Genomic DNA, 12,159 nt, shown 5'->3' with positions numbered 1-12,159 from the left:
TATAGCTAGTGATATTTAAAAATAAAAAATACAATTCAAAGTAAAATTTAAGTAGGTTTGAAAAAATTGTTAAATAAGCATTAGTTTTCTATTATGGCAAGTTATCTAAAAATCGTCGATTAAAATGCATATAATATGTGAAATCAGACCATAAACAGGGAATAATTCATAGTTCAAAATTAAAATATTGTTAGAAAATTATTTGTGTTCAAAAATTGGGCATAATTCTAGTTTATCTACTCCCAAGCGATTTTTTGGAATTTTTTTTTTCAAATTGTGTCTGTATGCTCTATTTAATGGTACTTTTAAAAAAAGTCTCTTAAACTTCTCTTAGAAGTTATGTTCAAAAAACTTCAAAATACTCGACTTTTAAAAAAATCGTATTTTTGGAATTTTTTTGTATGCTTTTCTAAATGTAAAAAATCGTTGGTGTAATGGAATAACCGATAACATAACTTTGTGTAATATAAAATGTATAACACATATTATTATAGACTTACCTAAGGTGGTTTTACATAACAAGTCGAGGGATATTTTTGATTTTAATTGTCCGAATGAGCGAGTGACCCCGCCGGGTGTATTATGTGCTTTTATATGTTTAGTTTTAATTTCAAGACTTACCTAAAGTATAGATTTTCATAACAAGTCAAGGGATATTTTCGATCTTAATTGTCCGAGCGGCGAGTAACCTCGCCTAGATGGTGTATTTAGTGCTTTTTTTGTAATTTTACATAGCCAGTGATATATTGAAAAAAATAAATTTTCGGTATTTTAATTACAAAAATACGATTTATTGAAAAATCAAATATTTTGAAGTTTTATGAACACACTTCTAAGGGAAGTTTGAGCAAATTTTTTTAAAAGTACCATTTAATAAAGCATACAAAAACACACATTTTGAAAATCGCTATACAATGTAGACCAAACCCTAAATCAAATATTATTTAAAAGTTTTGAATAGATACCTACAATAACTTAATTTTTCAATTTTTGCTTTTTTGCGGTAAAAATACAAACGTTGTCCACAATTCACCAGTAATCTGCAGATGCTTAACTCCGGAAACTCGATCACATTAAAATCGATTGACAAAATTATTTCAATATGAAGTTTAGAATATATGTGTGTTTAGTGTTTACTATACATGTATATTATATTGTATTTGTATATTGTATAGGTTAACGTAAGTATTTTGTGTTTTCATAAATCATAGCTAGCGCATATCAAATAAAAATATAAAATTAATATTGAACGCGTGTATTATAGATACGTGTGACGAAAAATCTAATCCTACTTGTGGATGGTGGTGCTCCGGTGTTCGATATCAAGAAGGGGCAAATATCCCCCTCCGGATTACCTATATTATAAGCATATTATTTTATGATGATTTTTTTTTTCAAATTAAGACACCTCGTGACGACGTGACGAGAATACGATAATATAGGTATTGTTAGTTGTTACAGTCGCTATTCGCTTTAGTCAAATGAATTCTCGAATATAAAATCAAAGATAGGTTGTAGATACCTACATTATAATATCAAAAATAAAAAATATGTATCTAATTTTACCTTTTATTGTATTGACTTATGATGTTTTAATACATTATCTATAGATGTACATAATAGATATTTATGACTTTGATAATACTCTAAAGATGAAATTTAATAAATACTCATATAGCCATATAAATATGTTGGTTATTTATGATCGTCGATCGGTCTATGGACATACACATAATATTAGTATTGTTCTTCGAACTTCCAAAATGAAGCTATTATATTAATACATCGTGCTATATGCCTTCATTTGCTGTGGTGGGTACTATACGAACTATAGTACTATATGTATATTGTATATGGTATATCTACAATCTACAAACTATAATAAGGATTCATAAATTATAAACATTTATAATTTTATCCCCCACCCTCGCCATTGGAATAGCTTTACAATGGGTAGGTTGTTTTTATTAAAATGTCCGTGCCTTGTGGGTGCTGCTCTTCAAGTATTGTAAGTAATTTAACAACAGGTTACTGAGTATATAATAGTATGGAGTAATATACTTATTTTTAATCAAATTATAAAAAAGTAAGGTCTCGCATTCAGCGTCACTGACGCTCATTGCGTACTGCCGTACTCTCACGTTTTGTTCTTTCAACCATGGATATCTAAGTATAATATGTCTCCCACTCTACCAAAACCACGAATAAGAAAATAATTGATTATTTTTTTTTCTAGTAGTTACTTGACACTTAAAAATATTGTAAAATATCGTAGTTGATGATGGCCGATGACAAAAGACATTATTTTCTGGTTTTACACTATTTACACTGGTAAATAATTATTTTTCTATAGTTTCAAGTTTGGAGTGTTTGGACTGTTTGGAGTTTGGACAGTCACAGTCGACGTGCCGTCGTGGTTTGTATGATGCAGTTTATTCTCCATGGTTTCCGTTGGTCACATTGTGCGGTGTATGTAATTATTATGTATCTCACAATTGATCAGACTGTTACGGTGTAAGCTTTCCAGTTCTTTGTTTCTTTTTTTTTTAATGTTAAAAATGTTATAAGTTTTTATTTTTCATTTCATTTTCTTTTTCCCCTCTTCTGTTGCATTGTCCCTTTTCATCTCTGGAGCGTCCAGTCATAAATTATCACTCTAATTCATCATACAAATAGACATAATGTTAATTTTATTGATCACTTATAAAATGTGTTGTTGATGTATAAACTACCTATACATAATTACTCTGGACTTGACTATAAGGTAAGGCTGTTTTAACTGTACATCAAAATGTGGAATGGATCGCTAATTTTTCTCAATTGTTTATACATTCCAATACTTTGCTGTTTGTTCACAGTCTAGTATATACAATGCACATAACTAACCATAAACAGCAGGGCCATGGACGAACAATCTACTCGTCTGGTGCATAGCTCGACAATTCGCACCAGAATGGCCATTCCCAACATCAAAATGACTAATCCAATTAAAAAACTGGTCAGTAAACAAAGAAAGCGTTATACTGAAGATGGGTTCAACCTCGATTTGACTTGTATCCTTTGAATTTATAATTAATTGATTATTTTATAAACAATAAGTATCTACTATGTTTATAATATTGCTTTGCTATTAACAAAAGCTTGTATTATATTATAAGCATCATATTTTTATTATTAGACGAGTTTTATTGAAATATTTAGTACATTTAGTATAACAATTTAAATATTCATAATATTTTTATAAAGCTTTTTACAAAAATGTACCTAATATTTTAATTGAAAATATTAACTAAATTACATAATATAAATGTGTTTGGAGATTTGATTAATATTTTATTTTATGCCATTTTCTTTTGTGGAAATAAGAGATAAAACTTCCTATTAATTAAATTTGTATTTTGGTTATATATTTTACATAATAACATTTTAAAATAAATACTTGCTCAATAAATTCTATTAATTTACTCATATTGTTATAAAATAATTTGACTGTCCATTGTTATAATATGTTATATGTTCATTAGTCAATTCAATTTATTTAAATTAGACTTCTATTGAAAATATAAATATTATTAATTTTATGCAATGTTAAATATTAAACACTTAATATATATATATTACACAATTTAAAGTCAATTTTGTAGGAAAAAATGTTACTTATTTTTATACTGCGTGTTTACTTTTTTAAATGTCAATATATATTTTTAATTTCTTTTCAAAGTAATCTTCTTACGAAGTAAGATATTTTATTAATTATATCTGTTAAATTCCATTATACTAAAATTGTAAAACTATTTTTTAAAAAAACTGTAAATAAACAACATTTTTAAGAACTAGTAGAATTTTACTTCTATCTAGGTTTGACAAAGTTTTCCTTAATTGATTTAATTAGACATTCTACACAATGTGATTGCAATGGGATTTCCTGCAGAAAATTTAGAAGGTGTAGTTTACCGTAATCATATAGATGATGTAAGCAGACTCCTCGATCAGAAACATCCTAATCATTATAAAATATATAATCTGTAAGTATCTATTTGGTTTAAATTAAATTTTTTTAAACAATCATTCTATTTTGTATTTTTAGTTGTTCCGAGCGATCTTATGATTCTCGGAAATTCCACCAGCGTGTAGCTACCTACCCATTTCAAGATCATAATCCACCTAGTATTGAGGTTATTAAACCTTTTTGTGAAGATGTTCATCAATGGCTTGATAAAGACAGCAGAAATGTAGCTGCTGTACATTGTAAAGCTGGAAAGGTAAAATTTAGTTTTTCTAAGTAGTAAATTTATTTATCATTGATTCATTAATTACAATTTTTTATTATTTTTAGGGCCGGACAGGTGTAATGATATGTTGCTATCTATTACATAGTCTACAATGTGTATCAGCAGAAGATGCTCTCAATTATTATGGCCAAAAGAGAACGTTTGATAAAAAGGTATTATTTATTGTATTTTTAAATCAAATCCTATAAAATATATTCTATACAATTCTAAATATGATATTTGAGTACACAATTTGTTTCATTTCAGAAATATGATTAGAATTATACATATTAATGTAATTAAATATTTCTAATTTAAGTAATAAATACATAAAAATTTTGAACCCCAAAATAAGTTAATTTTTTATTTAATTACATTGAAAAAAAAAACTGGTTTAAAATTTAATTTTAAATTAAGCGGTTTAAATGCTTATTTATATTTTTATCAAGCATTACATTTTTAATTACTATTCACTTACATAAAATAAAATGTTATCAATATTATTATAATTACAAACTTATTTGATACAAAGCTTGAAATTGTGTCTTAGAAATAGTTTGACATACATTTTAATTAACTTAAATAACTTACTTTTAAAAATATACTTACTTAAACCTTGTTTTCTTTCTTTCTAGGGTGTTACTATTCCCAGTCAAAGGAGATATGTCAACTATTATGCATTATTAGTTGAAAAAAATTTAAATTACAAGCCTGTGGTATTGACAGTGAAGGAAATAAAATTAGATCCAGTGCCTAACATTTTTAATTCGGGGCAAACATGTAAATATATATAGTTTTATTATTTTTTAACATTATTTTGTAAGTAGATTACTTTAAATTTATTTTCAATTTTTAGGTATCCGTTTAGTAATATCAGAATGGATAAATGGAGATAGTTCAAAAATCAGAAAAGTATATTCATCTGATGTACAAGATATGCGGCGTAATGCTTCTGATGTAACAATTCGTTTAACACAAATGACCCAAGTCCTTGGAGATGTAAAAGTAGAATGTTACAACAAACATAAAATGAAGAAAAAGGTATGATTTAAAAATTAAGTGTTTTTATTTATATTATTTTAAAATTTATTTACTCAAAATAAAATATTTAAAGTTCTCAAAATAAAATTTATCTAAATGTATTTATTAATTTTTATATCTTTCATATTTGTTTCATTTATTATTTCTGGTATATGCAGGTACACACACATATATCACTAAAATATAGGCGGTATGTCAAAAGGACGTAAGCATTATTACATATTACAGACAATCAAAAATGTTACAACTGTGTTAATTTTGTTTTTATTATATTTTAATCTGTAATACTGTAAATTTATTTTTAATTTACTAAAATATTATCTATAATAAATGTTTAATTATATTGGAATATTAAATCTTAAAATTCTATGCAAACAAATATTTAATGAGTTATATTGGTATAAAATGTTTTTTTATATGCTTAACCATAAATTATAACTTTATTATAGATATATAAGGTGGGGTAGCATTTTAAACTTTATGTTTTATAATCATAAAAAATTTATCAGAAATAATAGTGGATTACAAAAAAACAAACAAATCTTACAATTACAATTTTAATTATTATTGTTCTTGTTTAGAAAGAATTAATTATACTTAGCATTGAATTTTTGTTTCAGGAAAAACTATTTCATTTCTGGTTTAATACTTTTTTCGTTTGTGAACCAGCTGTTACTGAAAATGGTAATAGAGAAAATAAACATTGTGGCCAGCAAGATAAAACTGTTCATTCAAATGGTATGGATGATTCAACTAACTTTAGATTTCCAAATAATCAAATGCGGTAAGTTTATAAATTGTTCCAATGTATGTATTTAATATTTGTATGATTAGTAAATATGTAATATAGTTTACTCATGATGATTTTTATAAAAATTTCCATATACTTTCTAGTAACATGAATTATTTAGTACTTCAAAGTATTATGTAAAGAATTTTTAATATAATATAATGGTGATTTTAAATATTTATGTAATAGTACACACTCTGTTGGTCATGTGGGTGGAAGTGATAATCGCCTGTTGACATTAAACATGAACAAATGGGAATTGGATGGCCATAAAGATAAACAAAATAAACTTTTTAGCGCGGACTTCCATGTAAGTTTATTATTTGAACGTACTGATGTTTCCGAACCAGTTGTTGGTGAAACACTGTCTGAAAGTGAATCAAGTAGTTGCACAACAGCTGAAGAAGAAGAAGATGGATGGGAATCTGGTCAGTGATTTATTCAAAACATAATTAGCACATTAAAAAATAAGAATTAGTGAAAAAATAATTTTATTATTCTTTTAAAATATTTCTCATTTAGGCTATCGCTTTAACTACCTGTCTCATTAGGCTTGTGGAAAATATTAGTATAATTTACACATGAACAAACTGTCACTTGTGTATCGTTTTGTAACTATTATTTTCCCTTGTATATACTTTAATTTTTAAAATGAACATTTTCTTTATATAAAAATCAAATTTGATATAATTAATATTTTTATTCTTGTTTGAACGTTTTAGTAAAACGCTATCATCCCTAATTATTGTTGTGTAGTATTTTTTTAGAATAATGATTGGTGAAGGCCGCTTTATTCTCTCCCTTAGGCTTTCGTAAACCTGTCGCTTGAGCACAATACACCTGATGGCGTAGATGCAAATGTGATTGTGTTTCCGGTGGTTCTAGGCGAGTCGACGTATCTGTAAGATATTGGGAGTGCCACAAACAGAAGACGAACAACATAAACGTATTTTTATATGTATATGTATATCTATATATGTATATAATAACTGCAAGTTAATGTTTTTTTTTAAGTTAAAAATTTATATAGATTATAACAATTATTATAGTCTGGATTTTAAAAACTCCTCCATAATTAGGCATACACTCGCCTATTTTATTATTTTTATAGTACAAAGAAAATAAAGTTTTAATTCTGATAACTTTATTAAAAATTTATTTTTTATTTTCGTGTTCATCTGTTAATTTTTATTTATATGTCTTTTTTTTTTAAGTCTTCCAATGTTGCCATTGAATAAAATAAAATGGACTTAGGAACAATGTTTTTTTTTTTTTTTTAATTTTTTTATGTTATAATATTTATTTATATATTAATGATTAGAATATAAACTATTCTGTAAAAGTTATAGCCTACTATTTCATGTTTAATAGGATTGTTGCCATGGTTTTACATTTATTTACCAGTATTATTATAATTTTTTTTTCACTCATTAATCTATAAAATGAATAATAGTACAACACAAGAACAATTTAATATTGTATATTTTGTTGTTATATTTTAATGCATAAAAAGTTTGACATATAATTTCTATAAAATCATTATATTATGATTTGTCATATTGTCTTAATTTTTTTCGTATATACATATAATTAATAAGGTAAAGAATATCACATTTTTTATTTGCTTTATTTTTCGAAACATTTAGTTTTAAATAATTATGGTAATGAATAATGATAAATTCAGATTGTTTTTTACTTATTTATTGGAAGTATATTGGTAATATATTTTTAGACAGCAAATTTGTCTATGTCAGTAATTATTAACATAGAATTGTAAACATTTTGAAAATATGTATTGTGATATTTTCCTTTTGGTTTGTGATACTATGTCGATTATGACTTGTATTTTTTTTGCTATTCAAAATTGGAATTTTGTTATTAAAAAAAAAAAATATTTTACTACTATTAAAAATCACACTAAACTCTATTAACCATTATTATAGTTGTCCATCAATTATAAAAGATAATGGACTGTTTTTTTATAAGAATAATATATTTATTGGGTAGTGGCAAAGGGGTTAAAATTTTTGTCTGTTCCTTGAGCTAACGAGTTTCTAGATGAACACTGGTGCTGGTATTTTTTTTTTTTTTTTTTATATATCATAATTAAAAATAGCAAATGTTATGTACAATTTGAATTTTAAATTGTATCCTCAAATATACACCTCTAAATGTTTTTGTTCAAAATATAAATATACATAGCCAAGTTTACATACCTGTATTCAGTCAATACATTCTTGTTATAAATACTCATGAATTCAGCCCATTTTTTTGTGTCGTTTATAAAATAATAATTTGACTTCAAGTCTAATTTTAATATTAAGTTTTAACAGACCCAATTAACAAACAAACAGATGTATTTAATTATTGTCCATAATAATTTATATTAATAGGTAGGTATTGTTATGATATATTTTGTTCAATTGTATAATTGAAACGGTTCGGAACTAAGAATTGTTTTTCATTTAATTAGTAACAAATAACAATCATAACACTGTTAGTTTATTGTGTTCATTATTATTTTAGTACAATTATTGCATTGTGTGTTTAGGGGATAAAATCATTAAAATTATGTTTTGCTGCAAACAAAATGCAACTACTATAATATTGTCTATCAATTACTCTCTTGCCCGTAAATAATATTGTTATTAGTAGAAATTAAATTTTGTTTGTTTGTAAGTTCATTCAGAAAATAGCACTATATTCGATTTGAGATAATATGATACATATAATTTTTAAAACGAGAATCCTTAATTAAAATTAATAGATACTATTGTGTAATGTGAGTTATGTTAGTACAATCATTTGAAGACTGACTACACAAATAATTCTGTTTGTTAAAATAATGTTTATATTAATTTACTATCTACGGATTACAAACTATATCAAAAATATACTTTAAAATAGTGTTTTTTTTTTTTTTTATTGAATATTGTATGTCTATAGAGTTGTTAACTTCTCTGGAATCTTGATATTTTTATTTTACAATTTTTTATACATGTTGGTTTTTCTGTTAAAAATGTAATCGAATTAGTGTCCCAAAATTTTAATTTTTATTAATCAAATAATCTTCTTTATAATTATTGACCTATGAGAAATATCATATATTTTTTGAAAGATTAAAAGTATATTTTATACTCATATTCATAATTCCTGAATAAGGATCATTACGAGCGATATTTCATCATAATATGATTTAATTATCGTAAGAAAATATCGCATGATATTTTTATCGTCTAAAATAGTAGAATCTGGCAGTTTTTAAGGAGTCGTCAAATTAACTTACCGTACGCCATTTTATCGTGATCACATTGACAGCTCTATTTATAAACATATAATTTAAAATGTGCTATAATATTATTTTCGTACGATGAAATATCTCTTGTGTGCAATGAGTAATGATCCTGATTGTTATTTATTTTATTACATGACATGGATATAATAATATAACTAATGTAAGTACCTTTAATTTCAATATCTTTATTCTTTATGTTTAGGTTTCGTATATGCTGTTTAAAATGTTATACATATAATTATATATATAACTTATAAGCTATAGTTATAGTAGGTAGGTATATTAAATTGTAATATTATAGGTATACTTAATCATAGCCAGAGATAATTCTAATTTTTAGACAAAATTAGGAAGAATATTATAATTGATAATACTAAATAATATAATATAAGACATAAGTTATGAGTGTTCTTAAACGTTTTGTTACATATAGCAGGTGATTTGAACGATTTCGGCATAGTGAAAGTTGTTATGAAATTAAATTTACTAGAAAAAGTGAAAAATTCTAAATAATCCATAAGAGATAGATAAACAAAATAGACTATAGTCTATAAACTATAAAGTATGAATGACATGAAAAATAATCATGAATCAAGGAAAAATGGGGTACAAGATACACTCCATATGCTCCTGTAAAGGTGTAGGTAAGTCATAAGACAAAGGGATTCATCACAAAAAGAGAAAAAAAAAGATGACAATTGTTATTTGTAATACTAACACAAAAAAAATCATTAAATGTATTAAAATTAGTTAAACTTAGAACAGCGGTTCCCAAACTTTTAGTTTACGCCATCCTAAAAATAAAAAAAATGAATTGCGTCTTATGAATGAATAAATAACAAATCAATATTAATATTTAATCTTTATGCGAACGATGTGATCAAACGCTAGCTGGATGTAGTAACTTTCCGAACTAAGTATAATCTTATAATATAATTATATACGAAATATTGTTGATTTAAAAATATTATTTACCATGCAGCTCGCACCTCACAATTTGGGAACTACTGACCTAGAATATAATTTGACCTTGGTATAATAACTTGTAAATAAGAAACGACAAACAATCTTCAACACTAATTACGAAAATTGTCAATTACGTATAATGATTAGATTTTACATTATAGTTTAATATTCTGAACTCTATAACTATGATTTTAGTAATAGATACTTACGTAATTGTAGTCACTAGTTTCCCGTCATCGGCGTGTGCTCGGGGGCAGCAGGGGCAGTCCCTGGACTTTCTCTAGGGCTACCGCGTCTGGAAAATATTGAATAATGTTTTATTTACAACTTTATGTACAGTGTACACTTTCGATTTTTTTTTAATAAATATTTTCAGTTCTGTATCTATAAATTCAATCGATTTAATCATTTAGAGTATAACTATTTTTAAAATATATATTTTATAATGTTATTAATGCTTGATGCATTTATTTTACTATACCTATTATAAATAATAAATATTCACCATAATAGGCTTATGTAAACTGTTAAAGTAAACCTTAGTTCCTTACTGCAGAATAATTTTTTATCCCATAAAACAAATAACCGATACAATTTTAATATTGTTACTCAATAGCTAAAATAGTAAAACTATACAGCCAGACCGCGGTTCGTCACATAGAGTTTTGTGGCTCGCATCTTATCGTAACATTTTTACAAATACATTTTTTTTGAATATGAATTTATGTATTATATAATATAATGACACCTTTTTTTTTTTTTTTACATTTTGGCTCTTCCATATTTATTAATAGATTTGGTGGCTCGTGAGTCTCTTCTCGCTGGCTGCTATATAGGTACCTAGTCAATATATGGGCAGGTTTTAATAGTGAATTTGAAAACTGGTCCGAATTAATCTCTTGTAATTCATAGGCGCAACTAGGGTCAATTTTTTGAGGGGCTAGAACAAATGCAATGCGTGTATATTTTGTTTATGGAATGTGCAACATTGATAATTGTTCTGATAATAATTTTTAATATTGCTGTAATCTTTTGTTATTGGTGAATAAATAAATATCTAATTATCAAAATATCATAATATTTGAGGGGGCTTGCCAAATATTTTGGGGGGGAATAAGACCCCCAAGCCCCACCTAATTGCGCCTTATTCTCTCTTTAAGAGCCCCCTGAAACCGTAAATTGAGCAAGCTTTTGCTTCCCATCAAGATGGACCAACGATGTCTATCTCAAGTGATTAATTTGTAATTCTATCGACCATAATGTCGGCAGTCTACATCATTGACTATATGCCAATAGGTATAGTTATAAATTATAATAAATATTAAATAAACTGTACTATCTTATTTTATAGGCATTTTTATATTATACCTTCAGTGATCTAGGTTCATTCAATTTCGTATGACAAAAGTGGTGGGGATTAATGTATTATGTCGGTTCTCACAAGATCTGTCAATCTCAAGGGAGATTTAATTCTCCTTATTCCCACAAAAATTACTATTATAATGTTATAAGCTTACTAATACTACATTATCTTAGTTCATTATATGCCTTCCTTCATGATGATATAAATTTATTTTGTCATGTCTCTCACCAAGGAAAATTATTAAAATTGTTTTAATTTACTATGCATCGTCGCATCGATGCTCCCCACTATATTATATAGGTATTATTATTATTTTTCATATTTACTATATATCATTATTATAGGTACCATAAAATATAACGGTTAAGAACTATGAAGTTTTTTTTTAATTTTAATGTTTTATAAAGAATATAATATAATGTATAATTAATGT

At 25.8% G+C, this 12,159-nt stretch overlaps 1 protein-coding gene and 1 long non-coding RNA gene across 4 annotated transcripts; one reads left to right on the top strand and one right to left on the bottom strand.

Annotated features, from left to right (window-relative positions):
• Positions 1 to 2,526: 2,526 nt before the first annotated feature.
• On the top strand, positions 2,527 to 8,313 carry LOC114128348 (phosphatidylinositol 3,4,5-trisphosphate 3-phosphatase and dual-specificity protein phosphatase PTEN). Of its 3 annotated transcripts, none has more exons than XM_027992845.2 (10): positions 2,527 to 2,764; positions 2,859 to 3,053; positions 3,893 to 4,025; positions 4,088 to 4,262; positions 4,337 to 4,444; positions 4,907 to 5,051; positions 5,128 to 5,312; positions 5,933 to 6,096; positions 6,292 to 6,530; positions 6,859 to 8,313. In XM_027992845.2, the coding sequence occupies exons 2-10, from the start codon at positions 2,903 to 2,905 to the stop codon at positions 6,867 to 6,869; spliced, it is 1,311 nt and encodes a 436-aa protein (XP_027848646.1). In that variant the 5' UTR covers positions 2,527 to 2,764; positions 2,859 to 2,902; the 3' UTR covers positions 6,870 to 8,313. The 3 variants fall into 3 exon arrangements, with proteins under 3 accessions (XP_027848646.1, XP_027848645.1, XP_027848644.1); XM_027992844.2 differs by having other exon boundaries at positions 2,528 to 2,764; positions 6,988 to 8,313; XM_027992843.2 differs by having other exon boundaries at positions 2,529 to 2,764; positions 6,909 to 8,313.
• Positions 8,314 to 10,058: 1,745 nt separating this feature from the next.
• LOC126550864 (uncharacterized) lies at positions 10,059 to 10,994 on the bottom strand. The gene is made up of 4 exons (XR_007604912.1): positions 10,845 to 10,994; positions 10,573 to 10,658; positions 10,373 to 10,409; positions 10,059 to 10,191 (listed from the first exon to the last, which is right to left on the bottom strand). It is a non-coding gene; the product is annotated as an uncharacterized LOC126550864 (long non-coding RNA).
• Between the last annotated feature and the right edge of the window lie 1,165 nt (positions 10,995 to 12,159).

This window comes from Aphis gossypii, chromosome 3, assembly GCF_020184175.1.
Source record: "Aphis gossypii isolate Hap1 chromosome 3, ASM2018417v2, whole genome shotgun sequence".
Taxonomy (NCBI): domain Eukaryota; kingdom Metazoa; phylum Arthropoda; class Insecta; order Hemiptera; family Aphididae; genus Aphis; species Aphis gossypii.
Note: the sequence above shows the minus strand (reverse complement) of the source record. Positions and strands in the feature narration are given on the sequence as shown.